Below are 23,432 nucleotides of genomic sequence, written 5' to 3'. Positions count from 1 at the left end.
GACATTCTAATCTAAAATGTGCTTAAAATCGAGTTCAGATGATTGAAATGTAAGTTTTTGTGGATGGTCATTCTATGATGTTATTCAATCATTTCTAAACATAAACATTCATGATTGAAATCCGAAAACCGCATAAAATAATTTACTACTTTTATTGGCAAGCTAGGTTACAAAATTAAAAACCATTACATATTCTTTCTTGTAATAAAAGTGTAGACACTTTTTGGTATTAGGATTAAATTAGGTCTTTAAGTGTAAGGGGAGACAAATAGGTCCATTTTGATTTGCAAGCATAAAGCAATTTCTCATATCCTTGAAGTCACACCTTTTATATTAGTCATTTACAAGTTCAATAAAAAAATAATTTAATATGAAGAAAAAAAAAGGTTCTTATTTTTATTTAATTTTCATATAAGACAAATAAGTAAAGGAGGAAAGATTATTATTTTAAAAAAAATTACAACAAGAGGGCCTACGAGAAAAAAAAAATAGAGGAAAAAGACAATTTCTCTATTCCATGATTATACAAAATTTAATGAGACCCCCCATCCCCTTTCAAAAAATAAATAAATAAAAAATTCCACCAAAAAATACAAACAATATCTTCCACTTTATCAATAAAAGTTTAAGTGTATATTCTCAATTTCTCGTACGGTAAGATCTGAAATAGATAAAATAAATATATATTTTATTTTTATGTCAGATATATTTTCAGAGTGTATTCTTATAAAGTGAGGTTTGAAGAAGGTAGAATACACACATATTTTATATGTACATCAAATATTTCTTCTATTTTATTGAATTAATCATAGCTATCACTATATTCCATAGTGTATTTTCATAGAGTGAGGTCTGAAGAAGGTCGAAAGCACACATATACTATTTTTATTTTAGATTCCTTCCTTCTATTTAGTCGAATCAATCATAACTGTTACTACATTTCATAGTGTATTCTTATAAAACGAGATCTAATAAAGATAAAATACATGAATATCTTAATTTTACGTCAGATGCATTCCTTCCATGTTATCGAATAAATCATAACTGCGACAACATTCTAGAAAATTATAATATATTAGACACAAAATAAAAGCTACTCCCTCTGTTCTTTTTTACTAGTTTATTTTTAAATTGACACACCTATTAAGAAAATAATTAATGACATAGTGAGTTTACTATTTTATCCCTATTAATTGTGAAGTGGATGAAAAATTATTTTCAAATTAATTAGTCATTTAATTGAGGGTATAATAGGTAAAAAAATTGTTCTTAATTTATCAAAATGGACAAGTAATTAAAAATAACTATAAAAAAATATGAACAAGTAATTAGGGACGGAGATAATATTAAAGAGAATCGTAATTTTATAGAAATACATTACTATATGCTATTGTCTATTTTCTTACATTTGACTCTCAATTCTCAAACATGTGCAATTTTTATATGTTTATCACACAATTTTTCATGATTGCTTAACATGTCATGCCTTATTTCTAAAGTTTTTGTCTACTCAAAGTTACACGCCTTTAAGCTTTTATAATTTCTACTGTTCTTTTTTTCCTTCATAATCATGGTACATCATTTTTAATTCCACAGTCAAAAGTCAAAAACCCCTACATAGATGAGTCTTTTTATTTTGCATTTTGTGTGAATTTTTAACTTCCATGTCCAAATTTTTAGGAGTCAGAACTTTTACTAAGGGGTATTAAAATATAAAGTTGAAATATAAATACCGCTATTAAGAATTAAACACAAAATCTCAAATAATTTTTGTGATTCCTTGATCACTACACTAAACCTTCAACTTATGTCAAGATGTGTTATCACTTATATATATATTATTTAAATCAATTTTTAGCTTATATATACAATATATTTTTTCGATAAAGAATGTCATTTGACACTCTTATCCTAGGTAGCTCCGCCCCTGCGAACTTGTGGATCAAAAGTCATCAATTTTTCTCTACAAGTTGTAGATGTCTAATTATTTACATGCTATTCCCAAGTAATTCAAGGATCAACAACAAAATATCTCAAATGTTTAGAGCATTTCCGAGCGGAAGATTATTTGTTTGTATCGTGAAATTTAGATTTTTCTTTTTCGTGACAACCATTTAAATATTCATGACAAATAATTAAAACTCAAATTCAAAACACAGATTAGCTATTCAAGTCCTTGAATCACAATCAAACTTAAGTTCAAACATAATTTATATTATTATTTGGAAGAATCAAATAAATACCATAAAATTGTATAACACTCATTATTCTCGAAATAAAATATTACTAAAAGATAATTAACCTAGAAGATCAAGTACATTACTCATCTTTTAACAAGTAAAAGTATACTACTAAAACAACAAATACCCAATGAAATCTTACAAGTAGAGTCTGAAAACGATAAAGTATACACAGATTTTACTATTACTTTATGAAAATAAAACCGAAAATGATAAAGTATACGCTGATTTTACTGTTATCTTATGAATTTGAAAACCGAAAGACCATCTAAAGTAAAAAAATACTACATTGTAGACAAGTTATAACGAAGAACAAAAGAACTAGAAAGAACTTCATTTTAACAGAACAGATAAATAACAACAAATTAATTGTCAGCATTTTACTCTATTTCCCTAACCTAAAACATTTAAATTCTATCAATACATAAAAAAAAAACTTCAAAAACATTTTCATCTTACAAAAAGAATAATATTCCACAAAAAAAAAAAAATATTGTAATTTTTTCTTTTCAAGAAATATTATGATGACTATACTCATGTTCAATAGTTGGAACAGTCCTAGTACCTGCTGCAATTGGTGCTCTAACATGTCCCACCATTGAAACTTGCAAAGCTTCTTCTTCATAGGCTCTTCTCACCAATTCCTCCATCCTTGCTTTCTTCTTCACCTTCACAAATATCGCGATCAATAATAAACCTAATAGAAACGCGCCCAATGCAGCTCCAATCGAGCTCCCAATAGCTAATTTCCACTTACTTTCGCGTTTATTTTTCAAAGGTATCAAAGGCGACTCAATAACCAAACCAAAATGCCCCTGTTTTGAAGCAGAGCATACATTTTTCGACACTTGTTTTGTTACTATCACCTTCCCATCGCGCTCAAAGCTAGCGCATAATGGTATGATCATACTCGAATTTACTACACTTGTGGTGTTACTAAAATCAATAGTGATCGGAGTATTGTCAGATAGAAAATTCAGTTCAAAAGGAATATTAGACGATGTTACCATGTCGTCACCAGCATTGTACATTGATAGTGCTAAAACAGGGGAAATGAGTTGATAACCTGATAATTCATAGTTATCATAGTAAATCGAAGACCAATTAGATCCAAGATTTTGTCGAATAATAAGTACTCTTTCAGCACAATGTTGAATACTTACCCCAATTGGCAATTTGAATTCTTTAATTTTTGCACCATATCTTGTTAGACTACCACAACGATACTTTACTGAATCGACTTTGATGCCTGATAGATTGGATGGTAACTGTATGGGGTATAACTTCGCGGTTCTAAACTTCTTTGTGTTGTAATATCGGAATGTATTGTCTCGTAGGACTAGATCAAGTAGTCGAGATGATTTTATACCTTGTGCTTGAGATGTAAGAGTCGCGGTGAATGACAATGAAATTAATGTTAGAGTAAGGTAAAGAAATGAGCCCATTTGAACAAGGAATTGCTTAATTGAGTGTAGATTGTTGAGTTCTTTCCAGGATTGATCATCAAAAGGTTAATTTTTTTGGCAAAAATGGAGATAATTGGAGAAAAGAGGGAAGTATTATTTGGAATTTGTGGTATGTAACATGTTTTTTAAGGCAATATAAGTCTTATTGTAATTTTTTTTTCCAACTTTTGTTAGGGGTAGACTATAGGGGGCCATAATCTTGAAATAAAGTTTCAATTTTTTTTAAAAAAGAATGTATACTTTGTGGTGAAGTCTCGACTAACTTTATTAGTGAATCTTCTTTGTTTCAAAACTTTTTGAGGGAAAATGAGCTGTTATACTTTGGCATGTAAATTTGAAAGTAATGTAACTTTTAAATGGGATCGAAATTAATTATGTTGATTGGATCTTGCAACTGTGTAATCATACCTAATGCATCATTTAAAGATCCGTCGAAGTTAGAATTTAAAGTTTATTAGTTTGTGATTCTAAAATTATAAAGTTATTGGTTCAAAATTAATCATATTCAATGAATTTTCTTAATACAAAATAAGGTTTGAATCGAAGATACCAGGTCCAACCAATGAGCTAGCTAGCTCAGCTCAGCTCCTTGACGATGAGCATAATATTTTGAAGATTTCAAGCGACAAAGGACGACAAAGCTGAAAATATCAAGTATTTATTTAAGGATCTGAAATGGATGCTACAATATTTGTTGAAGAATCTAAGCAATATGGCGGAAGCTACAATATCAGGAACAGTTTCAGACGAGCTCAATAACTTTGGATTAGTGTCGAATTTGTATTTAATATGTATAAATATATTCACGAACTAAATAACTATAAACTTCAAATTTGAACACCGCTTTTACGAGATAAATATAAGTGAGAGGTGAGTGGGTGGGGTGGGGGTGGGGATGTGACAAAGGCTGTAGAAATGATTTTGGAGGGGGTGGATATGATGATGTCAATTCATGTCAAAAAAGAAAGAGGCGTGCTTAAGGCAAAAAAGGCTCTTTGTATTACTTATGCACTTAAAATATTCCATCTTTTGGTTATCATTATATTTATATGTCCCCCACTCCAATAATGGATAATTCTTGATTGGCAAGGAGTCATTCAAAAAATTAAACCCTTCTATTCTCGTAAATCTTTTTATGTCAAAAAAGTCGTTAGAGATATAATAAAGTAAATAAAAATATATTAATGTTACTTTTAATAATACGTGTAAATTTTTAGATTAGACAATCAACAATACACAATTTGAAGTTGTTAAAATTACTTCTCTTGAATCAATCCATTAGGAATTTTAAGTTTAAAATAAAATAAAATTTAGGTTTATTTTTAGCGACTAGTTCAAGTTTATTGTATGATGATATATCTAAGTTATTTTGTATGAAAAATTACTTGTGTTTACGAAATATGATTAGATTCTCAAGTTAGTTTTGATGATATATATATAGAAAGACAATTAGATGATAATTAAGCTTAATTTTGTTTCTCAATTGTCATACATCTCAAGTATATTTAATAATTTTCTCTTGATAGGTACTTATTGATTTCTTTGATATAAGAGTAACCCATGCTAATTATGATTAGAGTATAAAATTTTTTTCTTTCCATTATTAGTTGGTACATCAGATTCATTTTTTCCCACCTACTTATACATATCATCTAGTGTTAATCAGAATATAGTATTTTGATCCAATTATTGCTCAAATTTGTTTGGTATAATTTTTGTTAATTAATTCGTTTAATCAATGTCTTCATTGTCACTAATTGGAATTATATGCACATATATATATAAGACTTGAAAAAAATAAAGGAAATTATATATGATAAATTTATTGCTCTATTCTTTTCAATAGTGATGAAAGACTAGGGTACAATATCACAAAATAAAAGTTTTATGAAAAATAACAAAAAGAGCATCGCACCACTCCTTGAAGGGCGTCTAGAAAAAAAAAGAAAGTGAAAGGTGAAAAATATTGCCTATAATAGAGGCTCGGGATCGGGACTTCTAGAAGGCTTAGAAGTAAGTATTCAAAATTTACTGGCTCGATTTAACGAAAGTTGACATTTGCTTGATAAGTCATGCCTACGCGCCAATTGGAAGGTGCAACATTATTAACTATAATTGTCTGATGAGATGTGTATGAAGTGAGCTTGAATGAGAGAGTTTGGCCTGAAAGTGTTGCAAATGCTTGATATGATGCTCCCCAATTGTGGCTCATGCTCATCCATCCTGTTTTGCTTCCTTTCACCAACATGCTTGCCACGTCACCGCCTCCCGCCACGTTCATCACGTATACCAATAACCAGTAACCGTTTCCTTGGAGTGCGAATTTAATCCCGCCTTTCTTAATACAAGGTACCCTACAACCATACACGTTATTTTAGATTAGAGGGTATGAAATGATGTAAAATTAACCTTAGAGGGGCAAAATGGGAATTTCAAAAAAAAATTCGAAATTAGATGACTTCGAACTTTGCACTCAATTGTCATTGAATTTGATTAACACTATCACATATCACGATAACTTTCTTTCAGGTGATCTGATGATGATGATGTAAAATTACTGTTACGTACCTGCGATACGAGACTGGGACAATACCAGCCTTCCATTGGGCAATTTTCATGAAAGCAGGTTTTGACATGTCGAAATGTTGGCGTGGTGGGTTGCACCATCCACCATGGTTTGAATCTTGGGACCAATTAGGTGGACAAAGGTTTGTGGCTGTAATTGTGGTGAACCCTGTATAGCAAAATTTTGATTTTACACACATTATTTGAAAACATTGACCACATGAATATCCATTGCCAAATAATACTGTGCTTAATGCTGCTGTTGCTGTTCCATAACCTGAATTAAACAAGTTTCCATATCCACAAGCCCCACCTAAAAAAAAAAAGAAAACGGTTATACTGTCAGATCATTTATGAGAGTACGATAAATAATGAGTGAAATCGATCAGTAGCTTTAAAAAAAGACAAATAACATACTATAACAGATTAAAATCCAGTAATAATGATGTATATATTCTCTATACTACAAGCGATCAACGAGTTCAATTGAACCTAATATTTTAAAGTTGAATATAGATATTCGTGTGAAAAATTACTAAATTTCGAGAAAAAAAATTGGTGATTTTTTTTTAAAGATATAATTAAGTAATGTATTGTGTAACTTGGTTGATTCACACGCATAATGGATTAATATTTCATGATCGAACAAAAATTGTGGTACGTTGATGATAGACTGTAAAAGTGTAACCAAACTATGGGGAAAAAAAGGATTTATATAGTCGATATCAACTAAGTAACGCACCCATTGTTTCAGAAGCAGTTTCGTCTCCATAAAATGTGGCAAAAGCTTGTTTCCAAGGCATGGCTTTGAACATAGTGGGGCTAATGGAGGGGGTGGAATAAGAGGCTGCAGCCATAGCTTGATGAAAAAATGCCATTGACACAATTATCAAGAAAATCAAACTCAATTTGTAATTAAAAGATGCCATAGTTTTTTTTTTAGTTTTTTTTCTCTCTAAGGAATGAAAATGTTACAATCTTGTTTTGATGAAATTGACATATAAATTTGGTCCTTTTATAGTTTGTGTCTAAAGGATATTATAATTAAAATATTGTAACCTTCGTGCCCTCACGAACGTTTTTAGAGATATTAAGTCAATTTTTTTATAAAATTAAAGTATAAATTATAAGTCAAATGTTTTATTCTAAAAATTATTTTATCTTAATTGCACCACGTAATCAAAACTACAAAGTTTGTTATATTTGTTTTTTGATAACGTGCAAACAAGTTATGTGGTACATTGGTGCTTAGCCCGCCGTACTGTTTTCAATATTGGTTTTTTTTTAATAATATATTCCGTCTTTTTTTATTTGTTTGTCTGATTTTGACTCGTACACATATAAAATTTAAGAAAATAAAGAATACGTGCTTTTGAGTTTTGAATCTTTCAATTTTAAACTAAAAATATATAAAACGTATCAAAATTTCTTTTAATCTTCTGATAAATTAAACATAAAACATATCATGCAAAGACAGATCTAGAATTTTAAGTTTAATAGTTCAGAATTTCGATTCTTTTAAGCTAATAGTTTCTAAATATTCAATGAACTTTTTACTCAAAATTTGAATCAAAGTTATCCGAACCTATAATCAATACACTAGATTCGCCCTTAATGTCACGTAAAAAGTTGAAAAATAATTTTTTTTTATGAAAAGGAAAATTTGTTGCTGCTATCCTTTCGCTGTGCTCATGATAAAATTATTATACGATAGCTCGCAAACAACACATGAACATATTAAAAAGAAGATTGTTTATTTTTAAATAAATTTAAAAAAAACGGGGAGACAAATTAAAACGGAAGGATTAACAGAGATGTTCTAGGAATGTGTAACATTGAACATAAACTTGATTCTAGGTTCTTAGAATTTTCTTATGATTAGTTGCATGTCTTGTGTCTCTATTTTGACAAATTAAACTAAACTTTAAGAAATTTTGAATAGTCAAACAAGGAACAATTGATTATTTATTTTTTTTAAAAAAGAGTAAAAGGAGGATAAAGTTTGGTATGCATGGGTACGTGTCAAGCAGAATATGGGCAATTTCATTGTTTATTTATTTTAGGCCTAAGTCATCTCCAACCACTCAAAGTTGTCCGCATAATTCATTTAGACACCTCAACTAATCCTTGTGCCAATTGAACACTTTATTTGTTTAAAAGTCATTCCTATTAGACACAAAATGCTGACATGGCAAAAAATGTGTAATTCACTTTCCTTGAGCGCGTTAATTTATTAAAAATAATATTTTTTCTTTTTTTTAATTTATACCCCTAAGTTAATTTTTTTTAAAAATAATTAACAAAAAAGAAGATTTGTTCTTCTTCTTCCCTATTTCTATCAACCCCAACCCAACACAACCCCCATACCCATGCTTCAATGGTTATCTTCTTCCCCATCATGCTAATGATTTCAAAATTCTTAGCATCAGTGGTTATCTTCTTCCCCCACCATTCCAATGGTTTCAAAATTCTTAGCATTTTGTTTCATTCTTCTTTTTTTTTTTTTTTCATTTTTTGTAAAAAAAATCTGCTAATTTAATATGTGAAGAAGAGAAATTCGAACATTGGAGTTAAAAATTGATCGATATTCGTCTAGCTCTATTTCGATCACTCCGATTGAACAAACATCGCCACTCATTAATTTATTAAAGATGATATTAAAAAATTCAACATACTTTCAATTTTTCTTGGTCATGAATCTTAAAAACAATTTATTGACGTTTATTTATTTTCACAAAAATCTCAAAACAAATGGAGAATAACAGATGATAGGAGATTAAATTTGAAAGGAGGTTTTTATTTTTGTTATGGTGGTCGTGGTTACTGGGTAGAGGAATGGATAAAGGAAGAAGAAAGGTCAAAGGCTTAAGTGGGGGTGGGGATTTTCTTTTGTTAATATTTTTGTGATTAATAAATAAAGGGAAACTATTTTTCATTTTTTTAAATTAAAAAATTATATTTTATTGCTAGATTGGGTCCATGTGCCAAGTGTCATAATTTTATTTGTCATTTTTTTAAGTCAAAGCGCGTGAACTACACACAAAATATTTTTAAAAAAAGTTTTCGTTTTATGTTCAATAGATACATATTCTTTAATATTAAAGTGTCTAATAGGTAATAGTCTTAGTTGAGGTGTCTAAGTGAATTATGCGAACAACTTTAAGGGGCCGCAAATGACTTAAGCCTTTATTTTAAAACTGAATTGGTCTTTTAACAACCAACAAAAAAATGAAGAGTTTTTTTTTTTTAATTGTGGGAAAAAAATTAATAGGGAGAAATATCATTATGTTTTTAAAAAAAAAATAAAAATCGAATCAAAGTGAGATATATTGATTACATCACTACTAAAAATTACTATTTTCCTATTAAAATTTCCCGTCCAAAAATAACAGAGGTAATTCTGTATTTTAATTGAATCAATAAGAAAAAGAAAAAACGTTCCATGGTTATTCCTAATATTTCAATAGAATCTACTTCTTGCCGTGCATTTTCCCAGCAGTAGGAGTTGAGTTGGAAAAATCATATTTTTAAGTGTAAATTTTTTATTAATTCACGTGAAAATATCTTTACTTTGATTTGATATTAATAATTTAAAAATTGACTTAATTAATTTGATTTTAATTTTTCTCCTATATCGACTCAAATTAAACCATAAACACCCATAACTGAGGTTGAAAAATTGCTAAGTCACTAGGTCAAATCCCCTTCGATCCATAACATTATATTATATTTTGTCTCTTTATTTGAATTCCTGACTCCGTCACTAATTACGGAACATTCAATAAAACATCAAGTAAAACTGCATGATAGGATCCAACTCTATTCAGGATATTTGATTATCTGAACCAAAACATTCCCCTTTGCTTAAAATTTGTTAAATTTTATCCTATAGTATATACATACATTACTTTAACTACATATTGACACACTGCAAATTGCAAAGCATCCACCATTTAACATAAGAAAAGTTTTTTTTATTTTTACAAATTGCTCTCATCATGTACATATTGATATGATTTATTCCCCATGCAAACTGGTGTTAGTGCATTCTCTTTGCAGATGTCTCAACACACATATCACCCTGCATTTACAACTAAAGTTGTCAGTTACAACAACAACAACTACCTCTGATAGACCCTCAGCTCAAAAGGAAAGTTGCCGATTACCATCATGGTTGATCAATTTAAACTTGTCTCCACACAAAATGAACATAATTCGTGCAAATGTCCTTTTTCAAGACCATGTTAGGCGCACGTCTAATGTTTGATCATATATTGCATCACACTATCATAAACGTGTGCAATATTCGAACGTTGTAGACTGTGGTCTAATGTTTTTCACATAAGATTTTAAGTCTGCTCAACAAGGATCAGACTGTATTTAAGAGGTCTATAAGTTGCAAGAGAAATTAAAAAGATGATTATTTACTAAAAGTAGTCTGGGAAAGGGACAATGCGCGATAATTTCACTAAAATAAGTCTCTTCTTTATGTTGCGTTAGGTTCAAGGTTAATTTTCCTTTTTAACATAACAGACGCGTCTTTTCTTTCTTTCTTGAGTAATAATAGAATAGTATAGGTACCTAGATTTCACGCGCTACTTCCTTCTGGCAGTGTGATTAAGCGTGTGGCTGAATCATAGACCATCTCCGTAGCACAACTGAGAAAATTATATCAATAGTTAGACTGTTGAGATATAAATCAACTAGAGAATGATGATGGAAGAACCTTAGAAGAAGTCGACACTTTTGGACTTACTTTGTGCATTTCACTTTGTTGGTTTTACCTCCGCTAGACACAGATAATATGGTACCGAAGAAGGAAGTGTTATCTGTTCCACAATTCGGACAGGGGCCCTGAAATTTAAGTTTATCATGCGTCAATTTCAGATCTATATAACCTTTACATCATCATACAGAACGTTTATGAACTTTTGTACCTTTAAGATCAGAAAATCTTTAACGATAAAGTTAGTAAATGTAAAGGATAGCCACAATATGAAGGGCAATGCAGCAAACCACACGAAAATGAAGCTGAATGGCTCCGGAAGCTGCAAAACAATTAACCATTAGTTTTTAAGAGAAGGAGAAATGATGACAGTTAGTTTTCCGGAAAACCATTAAGACGAGCAGAAACATGCATAGACAGTGCATTAAGACAAGCAGGATTCTCCTATGTTAGTATTGTCTCATTCTTAGAGATCTTCCAACTTCCTGTCACTTTGCTTAAGCGAATGAACATACCCAACTTTTTCATAATCTGCACGTAATCACTTTGACTAGGAAGAAAAAGTGAAGAACCAGGCAAAAGAATGATATATATTTACCTCCAAAAGATAAGTGATCTCGAATCCAGTCAAATCATCGAGGAAGAAAAACCTGTAATACAGCAGCCAAATAACCTTACTAATGAAAAATGGAATTGTTGCTTTATGATCTAAGAACACAAATACAAATGATGCTATCTTGTTGCCTTTTCATTTTTGACTTAGTGTGAAGATCATCAAGAATTCAAGATTTAAGCATGAGAGTTAAACGAATAAGTTTATAAAATTGATGGAAGCATTTGGATGTCTGTGTTTCTTCATTTCTCTCACTGTCTCAAGTTGTTATCCCATCCCCAAATTTAAAATGTCTGTTTGATATTATGAACACAAAAGCGAGAAAAAACAGACCTTTAAGATGTCACTATAAATTTTAGAAACGGAGTTGTTTGAAACAATGCAAGTGTGAAGTAGAATTATCGAGAGAAAAGAAATGCTACTCACAATCCAAGCGCAACAACAGCAGCGGGAACATTTAGCAAGAACATCTTCAGGTAATCAACATAAAGGTCACTGTAAACCTGCAGCAAGTAAATTTGATCAAAGGAATATTATGAGGATACACAATGGAAATAAAGTAGCATGTCCTCGTAGTGCAAATGGAAAACTGTTAGGACAAACCTTTCTACTACGGAGACTGCATCGTGGACCCTCAACCACAATATCACTGCCATCCATCTAGCAATTAAGAGATACAAAAAAGAAAATTTTGAAAGCGAAATAAGAATGATATATTTAAGAAAGAAAATGAATAAGAGAACAAGAAAGTACCGGTCAAACTTAAAAATAACTTGATACCTACAGAAAGTACCAGATAACTGTTGATAATCGAAAACCTGGTCTTATACAGTGTAAATCAGTCACTTTTAATTCATAACAGAGATTACTTTGCTCTTGTTTTTGTGGTGTATTTGCATTTGCAAGTAATGTAAAGGGATATTTTACAATAACATTCAGTACCAAGCTAATTTTTTCTGTTGTATTATATATGAAACACTAATATAAGAATATGATTGACCAATGGTAAAGCACCTTAAGTTTCAACTTCAGCTTGTCAAACTCTTTATCTGTCAAAATCGGATTCCCAGATACATAAGCCATAGAAGCTTCCAAAAATCTCTGTTCATCGGCACCTACATTAAGAGGAATTGATGTCAAGGGCCCATATTGAAGACACACAAAGACCATATTTTAAGAGTTTAGACGATTAAATGAAATTATTCTATACTTAGCATGACAACACTGCTCCCTTCCCACATAAGTTCTTCCTTGAGGTTATCAAATTCCTCATTCGACATTATGGCCTTTCCTTCATAATAGAATGCCTGTGGTACACAACCAAGAAAAAGCCATTCTGTTTGTTAGAAAAGGGAACCATAAAAAAGCAATGAAGAAGAACAATCAAAAGCGGTAAGATATAACCATATATACAAGCCTCAATCATCATAAAAATATAAAATCCAGGGAATGAATAGAAGATATTTGCTTCATTACTTGTAGTGCTTGGAGAAACTCTTGTTCCATTTCACCCATAGATTTCTTTTGTTTCCTGTCAAGACTACAATACTGCAAAATCTTAGTGTCCTCTTCCTCTTCTTCTTTGACCTGACCTGAAAGCAAAAAACTGAGGTTTCATGAACAAAACATGGTATAGGAACCATGAAATCGAGAATTTGGTTGAACATGTTTAGGCACTATCATTGATTTCTTTTACTCCTGTTAGTAAGGTAGTTGACAGTGAATCACTTTTCTTTGCAGCAACCTTGCCTCGCCATATTGATCATAGAACAAGGTTTACTTTTCTGAGGTGCAGCAGAAGCTTGTTAAAACTATTTGAGTTGCCTGGAAGACTAGATGGCATTAACTTTTGCAAGCTTCCTTATATTCTCTCCCTCAATTGATGTAATCTTGCTGCTAAAAAGTCTGGTCTTAATGTATTTGATCAGACTTACTCTGCAAGTACGTAATCACTATCGTCATTCTTTGCCTAGATCACTTCATACAGGCTGGAATATCTCACAATCCTTTCAAAAGTTATTAAGATTGGTATGTACAACGCCTATTTCTCGACCCCAAAAAAGTTGTGGTCGTCTATATAAATCCTTACTGACCATGTCACTCTATTTAAATTCCTTACATTCAAGCGCCAATGTGATGGAACTCCTAGTGTATTGTTCAATACTCTATATTATGAGAATTCATCATAAATTGACTAGTGTCATGTTGCCACCTTGTCCTCATTCTCATCCTAAAAATAATTGCAAGACTACTTGGATTGAATCCTTATTCCCTAAACTTGGATTGAATCCTTATTCCCTAAACAATCCTTCAAGACAATCATAATTCATAAACTCAGAAAAAACAAAAGAAAGGAGAAAAGGTCCAAATTTTCCTCATACTACAATGAATATCCTACTTTACCCTTCGTTATACTTCCGCGAACCATACCTTTGCTATTAGCAAATAATCTTGTATTTACACTTAGACACTGAATGAATTCCAAAATGTCCAGGAAAAAGGTCCAAAATTACACCTTTACTTTTCACTATGCCTTAAAATTAATTTCTTTAACACTTCAAGTTAGAGTTAAACCCCCATTAAGATCAATGAAAAATACAACCATTTACCAACAGTTAGCAAATTCTCAATGGGTATGACTGAACCCAAAAGTACAATAATGGATAAAAATCAAATCTTTAACCAATTTCCCTAACATAAACCGAAGATTATCCACAAATCAGAGTAAACAGAACCAAAGATGAAAACTTTAAAGCCCTAACTAACCTGGCTGGTCAGCAGCAGCCTTAGGGGAAAGAACCAACAACTTTCTTCTAATAGACAACTTTCTACTGACACCAAAAGGGATCAATGGGGGTCTTGGTGAAGAAGAAGCAGAAAAGATTGGTCTTTTAAAAGGGGCATGAAAAAGTTTAGAGCTTGTTATACTGAATCCAAGTTTGGTGGCCATTCTTGTTCTTGATAGAGGTGGCAACAAATGTGTAGAAACTTAAAGAGAGTAAAAAGAAGAAAATTTTGATGCATTGTGGGAAAAAATCTTGAATGTGATGGTTATGGTAGAGAAGGGAGAGGAAAGAGTGGCAACAAATGAGAGGAATTCAAGATAAGGTTAATGTGTGGAGGGAAATTAATTTTTTTTTGTCTCTATTTGAATTTCATCAACAAAATATGTCTGTATCCCATCAGAGCTCGATTAATTTAAATTTACACTGTATAATATTTAGATAAAGCTATTTCTTATAATTTATGAATTTCTTTTTTATATTTACGATTCAAACTCGAAAATTAACTAGCTAATGAAAGAACAGTCTCATCCACGACTTTCGACGAAGGGCAAAATATGCCCTTTATTTTCTAAGTTTAATTTGATGTTACATGATCTGCCACGTCAGCTTTAATGTGGTTGAACACCAGAATCTAGGATCCTACAATTGCTTGACACATGGAGGCTTGGTCTGTTCATGTGTTTGTCACGTGATATTGGTCCATCCAGCTATATTTTGGTCTTTTATCTCGTCTTTTGAATTAAGTGTTATTTTTTAGAAGTCGCAATTTTATAAGTTAATTTATTTTAGTTTGAATATATATAAGAGTCATTACGAGTAAAATTCGAGAAAAAGAAAGTCAATTATATGAGAAATCCTTCAAGAAGTTAAGGAAAAATATCTTATTGGACATCTAAGTTATATTCGTATTAATTTTACCTGTGAAATTATAAAAAGAAAAAACAAAGAATTATAAAAAAACATTTGAAACAATCTGTTTCTCATGCTCACTTTTTGTGAGAATAAAAATAACAAAAAGCTTGGAGTTTTTTTTTTAAATGTAAATTTTTATTGAAATCACGTAGTTTTAATATGAAATTACAATTTATCTTCTTTAGTCTGTAATTACATTAGTTCTTTAAAAGAGTAACACAAATTGGATACAATAATACGTAGTTCAAATGCATTAAAGAATATCTCAGATACATTATAATATAAATCAGATACATAATAATAGTTCGAATACATTAAAAACTAGCTTGAATATATAATATGTAGCTCGAATATATTAATATACAGTTCAAATACATTAAAAAAAAAAAAGAGGTTATAGAGATTTTTACAAATAGAAGCAGACATTGGAAAAATCAGAAAAATAAGACATGTTATTAAGTAATTTTTTCATTTTTATTAGGAGTACTGTTGCCCCTTCTGCGTGGATACAAATTTCACTCTCATGAATTTTAATTATTATTTTTTAAAAAAATAAAAAACCCTTTTATGCAATATCTTTTTGAATATGAAATTATTTTTATTAGTGGACTCTATCATTTAACTAAATCGTCTCAAATAAAATCATTAATTTTTGGAAAAAAGAAAGAAAGAGAAAGAGTAATAAATAAAATTCAGAACGTAAAATAAAAAAAAAGTGATAACCAAAATGGAACAAAGGATCTTTCTTATAAGATAAAATTAAAAATTACTAGGATAAAATGTCATAATAATTTCTTGTTGCTTATAGCTTAAACAAGAAAATGTACATTAAAGTTCCATTTTAATCAAAACAAAAATAACTTAAACTCATCCCTTTAACAACATTTATTATCCAACTATTGTGGTATCTGAACAATAAGACCTTTTTTTATCAGAGCACAAACTAGACACGATTACTACTAATTATACTTAATTAATATGTTCACACCTATTATTAATTCTATTTTCCTTGTTTGTAATATTAATTGAGCTCATTTTATTTTATTACAAAACATTATTGACTTAAATAATGTTTGAATTGACTTAAAAGTTTATCAAATCTATTTTTAAGTCAGTTGACAAATATAAACTAAATACAACTTAGAAAGTGTTTGACAAGATCAAATATAAGTTAAAATAAATTTCAAAAGACTTAAAATAAGTCAAAAACTAAAAGTAGGTAGGTCTTCTCCTACTTTTATTTTTTGATTTGAAAGTCATTTCAGTTTGACTTTTAAGTCAATTTAAACAGACTTGTAATATTTATTGTTTAGGGTAGTTGTTACATCGATTAAAATAAAAACATCATGATTTATAAAAGTGAAAAAAAAAAGACAGAAGGTTAGTAATATAAGAATAAATTTTCAATAAAGAGAGAATATAATGTCTATTATTCAAAATGGACTAGAGAGTTTGATTTTAAAAATAAAATTAAAAGGTGTAAATGATTTTTATTTGGTGATTAACTAATGACAATTAATTTAGATAATTGAGTCATAAAGCTATTTTTGACTATCTTCATAAAGTATTCTACAATTAGTTTATAAGATAAAATGTTCTTTAAGTGTATTTAAAACAAAAATTCAAGAGTTTGATTTATTTTTCTTAAGGAGTTATGCTCTTTTAATATTTTTAATGAATCCAAATGGGTGATTTTTTTTTATATATATAATATAACGATACTGAATTTAATTTGATATAATATTGACACATATTATTACTCAAATGTGTCAAGGAAATTAAGCTTTATAGGGAGGCTTAAATCTACTTACAACATATATTATTAATATGTTCACATCTATTACTAATTCTATTTTCTTTTTTCGAATTAGATAATTGAGTCATAAAGTTTATTTTTGATTATCTTCATAAAATATTCTACAATTAGTTTCGAAGATAAACATATTCTTTTAAGTGCATTCCAGAGAATTCTATTTTTATAAAGAATTATTTTCTTTTGATATTTTACTGGATATCCAAATGGGAGTATTTTTTTTATAAATATAATCGTACTGAATTAATTTGAGATGACATTCTGTATTTATCAACTTAGCTACATCTTTTTTTATATTACACAAAGTCACATCTAATTTTTGTCCAATAATTAATACTCCAACAGAGTTTTCTAAATATAATAAAATAATCTAGTAAACCATTATATGTATATGTAATAGAAATGTTTTAGTTTTAATAGTTTGGAATAAAGATGACTCTAAATTTCTAGCTACCAGTACATGTACTATTATAAGAAATCTCAGTAATTTATTGAAGAATAGACTATAGTTTTTAACTACTTTTATACAATCTTAATGTTAAACTACTATTTTACTCTTTCAAAAGTTTGGGTTTTATATTGTCAAAGACTTATTTGTTAAACACTAAAACATAGTTCCATAGTTTAGGTGAACATCATTTATTGAAGAGAATATATTTAGAACTAAACTTTTGCTCAATATGTTTATTTGTCTTTCAAAGTGCCATTTCCGTGATGTATAATAGTTTTCCTCTTTTGGACTTAAAAAAACTTTTTTTTGTCGGTACATATATTAGAACCCAACTAATTTTCATATATTAGAGTCTTACTAATTCAGATTTGTGATGCATCCGAACTTTTTCAAGATTGGAAGTCGAGACCTCTGGTTAAGGGAGGTACAACCCATCCATTGCACTACATTTATCAGTGGTTGAACTTAAAACTTACATACGCATCGAAAACTTTTTCGAAATACCTGCTACCTCCCATTAGCACATATATCAAATATTTCTATTCACCAAGAGTTAAGATGTATAACAAATTAACAATCAATCACCTAGTGTTTTTGCGTGTACTGAAATTTAAACATAAAATCCCGTTATTTTCAACTTACTTCATCAATCACTAGCCAACACCCGAGCGCCAAATCCACCTTTACAATTCCACAATTAGTGGATTGTCAATTAAATGAGATGTATAAGAACAGTCACAAAACAGGTTAGACAAAAACTCTTGATGATTAAGATAGTTAATATCCTTTTTTAAGTAATATAACCAAACTAAAACATATATGTAAAAAATGGATCCAGCCACCAGTCATTTGTTTCCACCTGCAATATCATAAAATTGTGTGCCAACCACCATTTCTATTTTTAGGTAAGACTCAAAAACTAAAAACTGAAAACCTTAACATAATTTTTTTAAAAAAAGAAGGGTTAGCTATGAGTCACATGCATGCATGGTGGTTGTTGAATGTTTAAGTTTTATCTTCCATTCAAAATAACAAAACCTACCTTTTGGCACCCACAATATAAATCACCCTAAAGGGGAAGAATTTTTTTTTAAAAAAAACAAGAAACAAGGGTGTTCTTTTTTTTTTTCTTATTGCTTGTACTTCTATTTTTCGAGATTGAGATAGTATTCAGTCTACTTCTAAATAAGTACTCCGCGTATTATAGAGATGGTGAGTGAAGTGGTTTCAATTCCTTCAAGAGTTGAAAGCTTGGCTAAAAGTGGAATCCAAGTCATTCCTAAAGAGTATGTGAGGCCACAAGAAGAGTTAAATGGTATAGGAAACATCTTTGAGGAAGAGAAGAAAGATGAAGGACCTCAAGTACCGACGATTAATCTAAAAGAAATTGACTCAGAGGACAAGGAAATTCGCAAAAAATGCCACCAGGAGTTGAAGAAAGCAGCGGTAGAGTGGGGTGTTATGCACCTCGTTAACCATGGGATATCGGATGAGCTAATTGAACGTGTCAAGGTTGCTGGAAGGACCTTTTTTGATCTACCTGTTGAAGAGAAGGAGAAGTATGCTAATGATCAAGCTTCTGGTAATGTCCAAGGCTATGGAAGCAAGCTAGCAAATAGTGCTTGTGGTCAGCTTGAGTGGGAGGATTACTTCTTTCATTGTGTTTTCCCCGAGGACAAGCGCGATTTGGCCATCTGGCCTAAAACCCCTGCTGACTACATGTAAGCTTCTTTACATAGTTTCATGATTGCATAGTTTTCAATCTTCTCTTTTTTGACAATGGTGGTGTCCGGGCTCGCTTGTGCGTTGCCTTGACTAATCCACCGAGGGCTACTACCTCCACCAACATAGGTGAAGGTGAAGGTAGATAACCAACTGAGGTACTAAGATTCATCAACTTTTACCACTTCACTAACCGCTAAACATTTCTGTTTTGCAGTCCAGCAACAAGTGAATATGCCAAGCAGATCAGGAACCTAGCAACAAAGATTTTTGCAGTGCTTTCGATTGGGTTGGGATTGGAGGAAGGAAGACTAGAGAAGGAAGTTGGAGGCATGGAAGACTTGCTGCTTCAAATGAAGATTAACTACTACCCCAAATGTCCCCAACCAGAACTAGCACTTGGCGTCGAAGCTCATACTGATGTGAGTGCACTGACGTTCATCCTCCACAATATGGTGCCTGGCTTGCAACTCTTTTATGAAGAGAAGTGGGTAACTGCAAAGTGTGTGCCTAATTCCATAATTATGCACATTGGGGATACAATTGAAATCCTAAGCAACGGAAAGTACAAGAGCATTCTTCACAGAGGGGTTGTGAACAAAGAGAAAGTAAGGATTTCATGGGCTATTTTCTGTGAGCCTCCAAAGGAGAAGATTATGCTTAAGCCCCTACCTGAGACTGTCACCGCGGCTGAGCCATCTCAATTCCCACCTCGCACCTTTGCACAACATATGGCACACAAGCTTTTCAAGAAGGATAATAACGATGCTGTTGTTGAACAAAAAGTATTCACGAAGGATGATCAGGATTCTGCTGCTGTACATAAAGCCTCCGAAAAGGATGAACGTGATATTGTTGCTGAGCACATAGTCCTCAAGGAAGACGAACAGGATTTTGCTGCTGAACAGAAAGCCTTCAAGAAGGTTGATCAGGATATTGTTCTTGCTGAGCGCAAAGTTCTCAAGGAGGATGAGCAGGATGCAGTTGCTGAGCTCAAAGTTTTTCAAGAAGGATGATCAGGATGTTGTTACTGAGCATAAAGTCCTCAAGGATGTTCCTGCTGAAGAATCTGAATAGTTTCTCTTATTGTCATACTCCGATGGTTGTTTATTTGTTGATGATCCCCTATTTCGTGTCCTCTGCGATGTCTTTATTTAATAAGCATATCAACAAAATTTCAAGCAATATCACCCCTTTGTATATGAGCAACACAACATCCTGTGGATTCTTTCATCAATAAAAACACAATTATTTAAGCGAAATAATATCAAGTGTTCACATACACATACATTATATCTTTTCACGTTCAGCATGTTTTGTTGGAGAATAAAGTGACCCTCAACTTGGTGAAGAAACTTAATCAAGTTGCTCACAGCAGTAAAAGGAATGTATATCTCATTCACATTGAATTTGTGCCCGCAAGGGTTTATTTGAAAAGAAAGCTTCTAAGTTGTAAGTGAATAGCTCTTCAAGTGCTTTAAAAGATTCTGGAGTTAAAACAGCAACATGTGGAGACAGCACCACATTATCCAACCCAAACAATTCTTCTGGCACATGAGGTTCATTTTCATAAACATCAAGACCAGCACCGCCAATCTCACCTCTCTTCAGAAACTGAACCAATTCCTTCTCATCAATGAGTGCCCCTCGTCCAACATTTATGACAATACCTTCCTTCCCAAGGGCAGTCAGCACTTCTTTGCCAACTATGCGGTGTGTTTCTTTTGTTAAAGCACAACAAAGAATTAGAACATCACTGTTGATTGCAAGATCATGAATATTAGAATGGAAAGGAAACGAAACATTGGGCTTCATCCTCTTTGAGGTGTATGCAATGCTGCAGCCAAAGGCCTCAAGTCTTTTACCAACCCTCGAACCAATGCTCCCTAAACCTACAATGCCCACTCGTTTCCCACCAACCTGCGTAAAAATACATGTTAAGTACAATATCATCTAGCCAGTTCCCACAAGTCATTTGAGGAACAAACAACTTGCTATTATTAAGTCAACAAAGTGAAGCAAAACTGAAATGAAAAATACTTAAGTGAAATCCTATAGGTGGAGTTTGGGGAAAGTAGAGTATACAGGGACCTTATATTTAACTCGTGGAGGTAGATAGAAATTGTTTCCGAAAGGCACTCGGTCCAATTGTTCCAAGTTTCTTCTTTTGAAAAGTTTCAATCTTTGATCATTAATCAAAACAATCCAAAAGAGGCATTGGACAAATCAAGATACTATTTTTTAATACATACTCCATGTGTTTTCACTTCACGAGAGTCAAAAACTTGGACATATCAAGATGTTTGTTTTCATCATAATAATTATATAAAAAGAATTACAATATACAGTTTGATTTAAAATGTTGAATTAATAAAAATTAGTTTACTAAATATATCAGTTAAATTGATTCAAAGTGATATGCGACGAGTAAAAGTGCATAAAAAATAAACAGAATATAGTAATGATGAGCACATTTTAGAACAAAATTGACCTTGGAACCGAGGGGAAATTCTCCTTTAACAGGCCAAGAGCCAGCACAAACAAAACGGTTAGCAACAGATACACGACGGAGGACGTCAATCAATAGGCCGACGGCAAAGTCAGCAGCATCCTCGGAGAACGAATCTCCGGCGCCGGTGACGCGGATGCCACGGCGGCGACACTCAGCGAGGTCAAAATGGTCATATCCAGCGCTAGTACCCACGATGCACTCCAAATTAGGGTACTTATCCAGGGTCTCCGAGGTGACCGGAGTAGGACCAACACAGAGCATGACCCGAACCGAGCCGGAAATGGGTGGAAGTGATGGGTCGGATTCGTCAAGCGGGTCGAAAACCCTGTACCAGGTTTTTAGTTTGGATGAGAACGAATTTCCAAATCTCGGATAGCGATGGACGAGAACTTGCCGGATATTGGTAGTTCCCGGCGACTGATGCTGATCGGCAGAAGCCATGTTCTGGTTTTCTTGGAGTGCGTATTGAATTACTGCTCAAATTTTCAGAGCCAACCAATGGATGAAACCTTTGTCAAAACTTGTCGTCTTTCTCCTTCCTTCTTCCCCAAAAATTATCTAAAACATACAACTTATTTTTCATATTTTTTAAGATTTCCCATCACTTTGAAAAATAATTTACAAAAATTTCTACTCTGTCATATTCTCGAATACATTTAATTAATGTATTAACCAGCTACATCACTTTATATGATATATTGAAATATCAAGTAATATATTTGAAATTGAGACATTACATAATCACGATCGAGACACGATATATTGAGATATTTAGAATGTATCAAGATTTTTTTATAAATATGAAAAAGAATAAAAATACAATATAATTAGCTCTTTTAATTTTTTTTTAAATTTAAATCAAAAGTTTCAATCACATTAATTTCACCTACGATAATATAAATTGTTTGCAATGTTATATATCAATAAAATAAGGTGATTTAGTCTTTTTTTTTAAAAAAAATTAGTTTAGCTGCCTGAACAAAATAAGACCTCACTTTCTCCAATTATTATTTCCACTAAACATTAAAAAAGAAAAAGACATTGAACAGTCCATCAATAAAATTGTGCACTAAATTAATATTATATAATAGGTGAAAAATTGGGGAAAACATCAAAAGTATATCAATATTTAATGGACTATGCAATACTTCATATAAAATAAAGATGATTTTAAGTCTTAATTATAAGGTGAAAAAATTATTTTGGGCTTTTCACATTTCTTGTTGTTTGTAGCTTAAACAAGAAGATTTACATGGACATCAGGCATGACAATGCATGTTCCAATTTACTAGCAATAACTTTCAAACAAAAATAACTTAAGACTCATCCCTCTAACGATATTTATTATTCAATTGTTGGCGTTTCTTCAATAATTCTGTCTTTATTCGAGTAAAATTATGTATGTTGTAAAAATAAATACACCCCGATAATAGACAATAGTATATTATGATTTTATTTGTACCTATTAAAATTTCATAAATGTAAATGTGAAATGATGCTACCAATAAGTATTTCCAAATATAATTGAGGAGAGACAGAGATGGATACACTATTTCTGTAAATAATTCCTAGACAGAGAAGTTTTTTTTATATTAGAAATTAGGGATCAGAAATGTGGTCAATATC

At 31.3% G+C, this 23,432-nt stretch overlaps 5 protein-coding genes across 6 annotated transcripts; 1 reads left to right on the top strand and 4 right to left on the bottom strand.

Moving 5' to 3' along the window:
• Positions 1–2,559: 2,559 nt before the first annotated feature.
• Positions 2,560–5,454, bottom strand: LOC101267435 (uncharacterized). Its single transcript, XM_004246083.5, has one exon. The coding sequence runs from the start codon at positions 3,683–3,685 to the stop codon at positions 2,750–2,752; it is 936 nt and encodes a 311-aa protein (XP_004246131.1). The 5' UTR covers positions 3,686–5,454; the 3' UTR covers positions 2,560–2,749.
• Positions 5,455–5,504: 50 nt separating this feature from the next.
• On the bottom strand, positions 5,505–7,277 carry LOC101251019 (expansin-A18). The gene is made up of 3 exons (XM_004245619.5): positions 7,014–7,277; positions 6,275–6,584; positions 5,505–6,060 (listed from the first exon to the last, which is right to left on the bottom strand). The coding sequence occupies exons 1-3, from the start codon at positions 7,198–7,200 to the stop codon at positions 5,748–5,750; spliced, it is 810 nt and encodes a 269-aa protein (XP_004245667.2). The 5' UTR covers positions 7,201–7,277; the 3' UTR covers positions 5,505–5,747.
• Positions 7,278–10,078: 2,801 nt separating this feature from the next.
• LOC101251312 (PGR5-like protein 1A, chloroplastic) lies at positions 10,079–14,732 on the bottom strand. The gene is made up of 11 exons (XM_004245620.5): positions 14,377–14,732; positions 13,087–13,202; positions 12,821–12,917; positions 12,625–12,725; positions 12,214–12,270; positions 12,037–12,113; positions 11,596–11,647; positions 11,209–11,319; positions 11,028–11,125; positions 10,853–10,929; positions 10,079–10,352 (listed from the first exon to the last, which is right to left on the bottom strand). Exons 1-10 carry the CDS (start codon positions 14,558–14,560, stop codon positions 10,860–10,862), a joined length of 963 nt encoding a protein of 320 aa, XP_004245668.1. The 5' UTR covers positions 14,561–14,732; the 3' UTR covers positions 10,079–10,352; positions 10,853–10,859.
• Positions 14,733–18,069: 3,337 nt separating this feature from the next.
• ANS (anthocyanidin synthase) lies at positions 18,070–20,525 on the top strand. 2 transcript variants are annotated; one of them, XM_019215279.3, is made up of 3 exons: positions 18,070–19,293; positions 19,512–20,217; positions 20,306–20,479. In XM_019215279.3, exons 1-3 carry the CDS (start codon positions 18,782–18,784, stop codon positions 20,369–20,371), a joined length of 1,284 nt encoding a protein of 427 aa, XP_019070824.1. In that variant the 5' UTR covers positions 18,070–18,781; the 3' UTR covers positions 20,372–20,479. The 2 variants fall into 2 exon arrangements, with proteins under 2 accessions (XP_019070824.1, NP_001361323.1); NM_001374394.1 differs by having other exon boundaries at positions 18,728–19,293; positions 19,512–20,525.
• A 147-nt stretch (positions 20,526–20,672) lies between these two features.
• Positions 20,673–22,538, bottom strand: LOC101251910 (glyoxylate/hydroxypyruvate reductase HPR3). Its single transcript, XM_026032423.2, has 2 exons — positions 21,786–22,538; positions 20,673–21,214 (listed from the first exon to the last, which is right to left on the bottom strand). Exons 1-2 carry the CDS (start codon positions 22,245–22,247, stop codon positions 20,690–20,692), a joined length of 987 nt encoding a protein of 328 aa, XP_025888208.1. The 5' UTR covers positions 22,248–22,538; the 3' UTR covers positions 20,673–20,689.
• Between the last annotated feature and the right edge of the window lie 894 nt (positions 22,539–23,432).

This window comes from Solanum lycopersicum, chromosome 8, assembly GCF_036512215.1.
Source record: "Solanum lycopersicum chromosome 8, SLM_r2.1".
Lineage (NCBI taxonomy): Eukaryota > Viridiplantae > Streptophyta > Magnoliopsida > Solanales > Solanaceae > Solanum > Solanum lycopersicum.
This window is presented reverse-complemented; position numbering and strand designations above follow the sequence as displayed.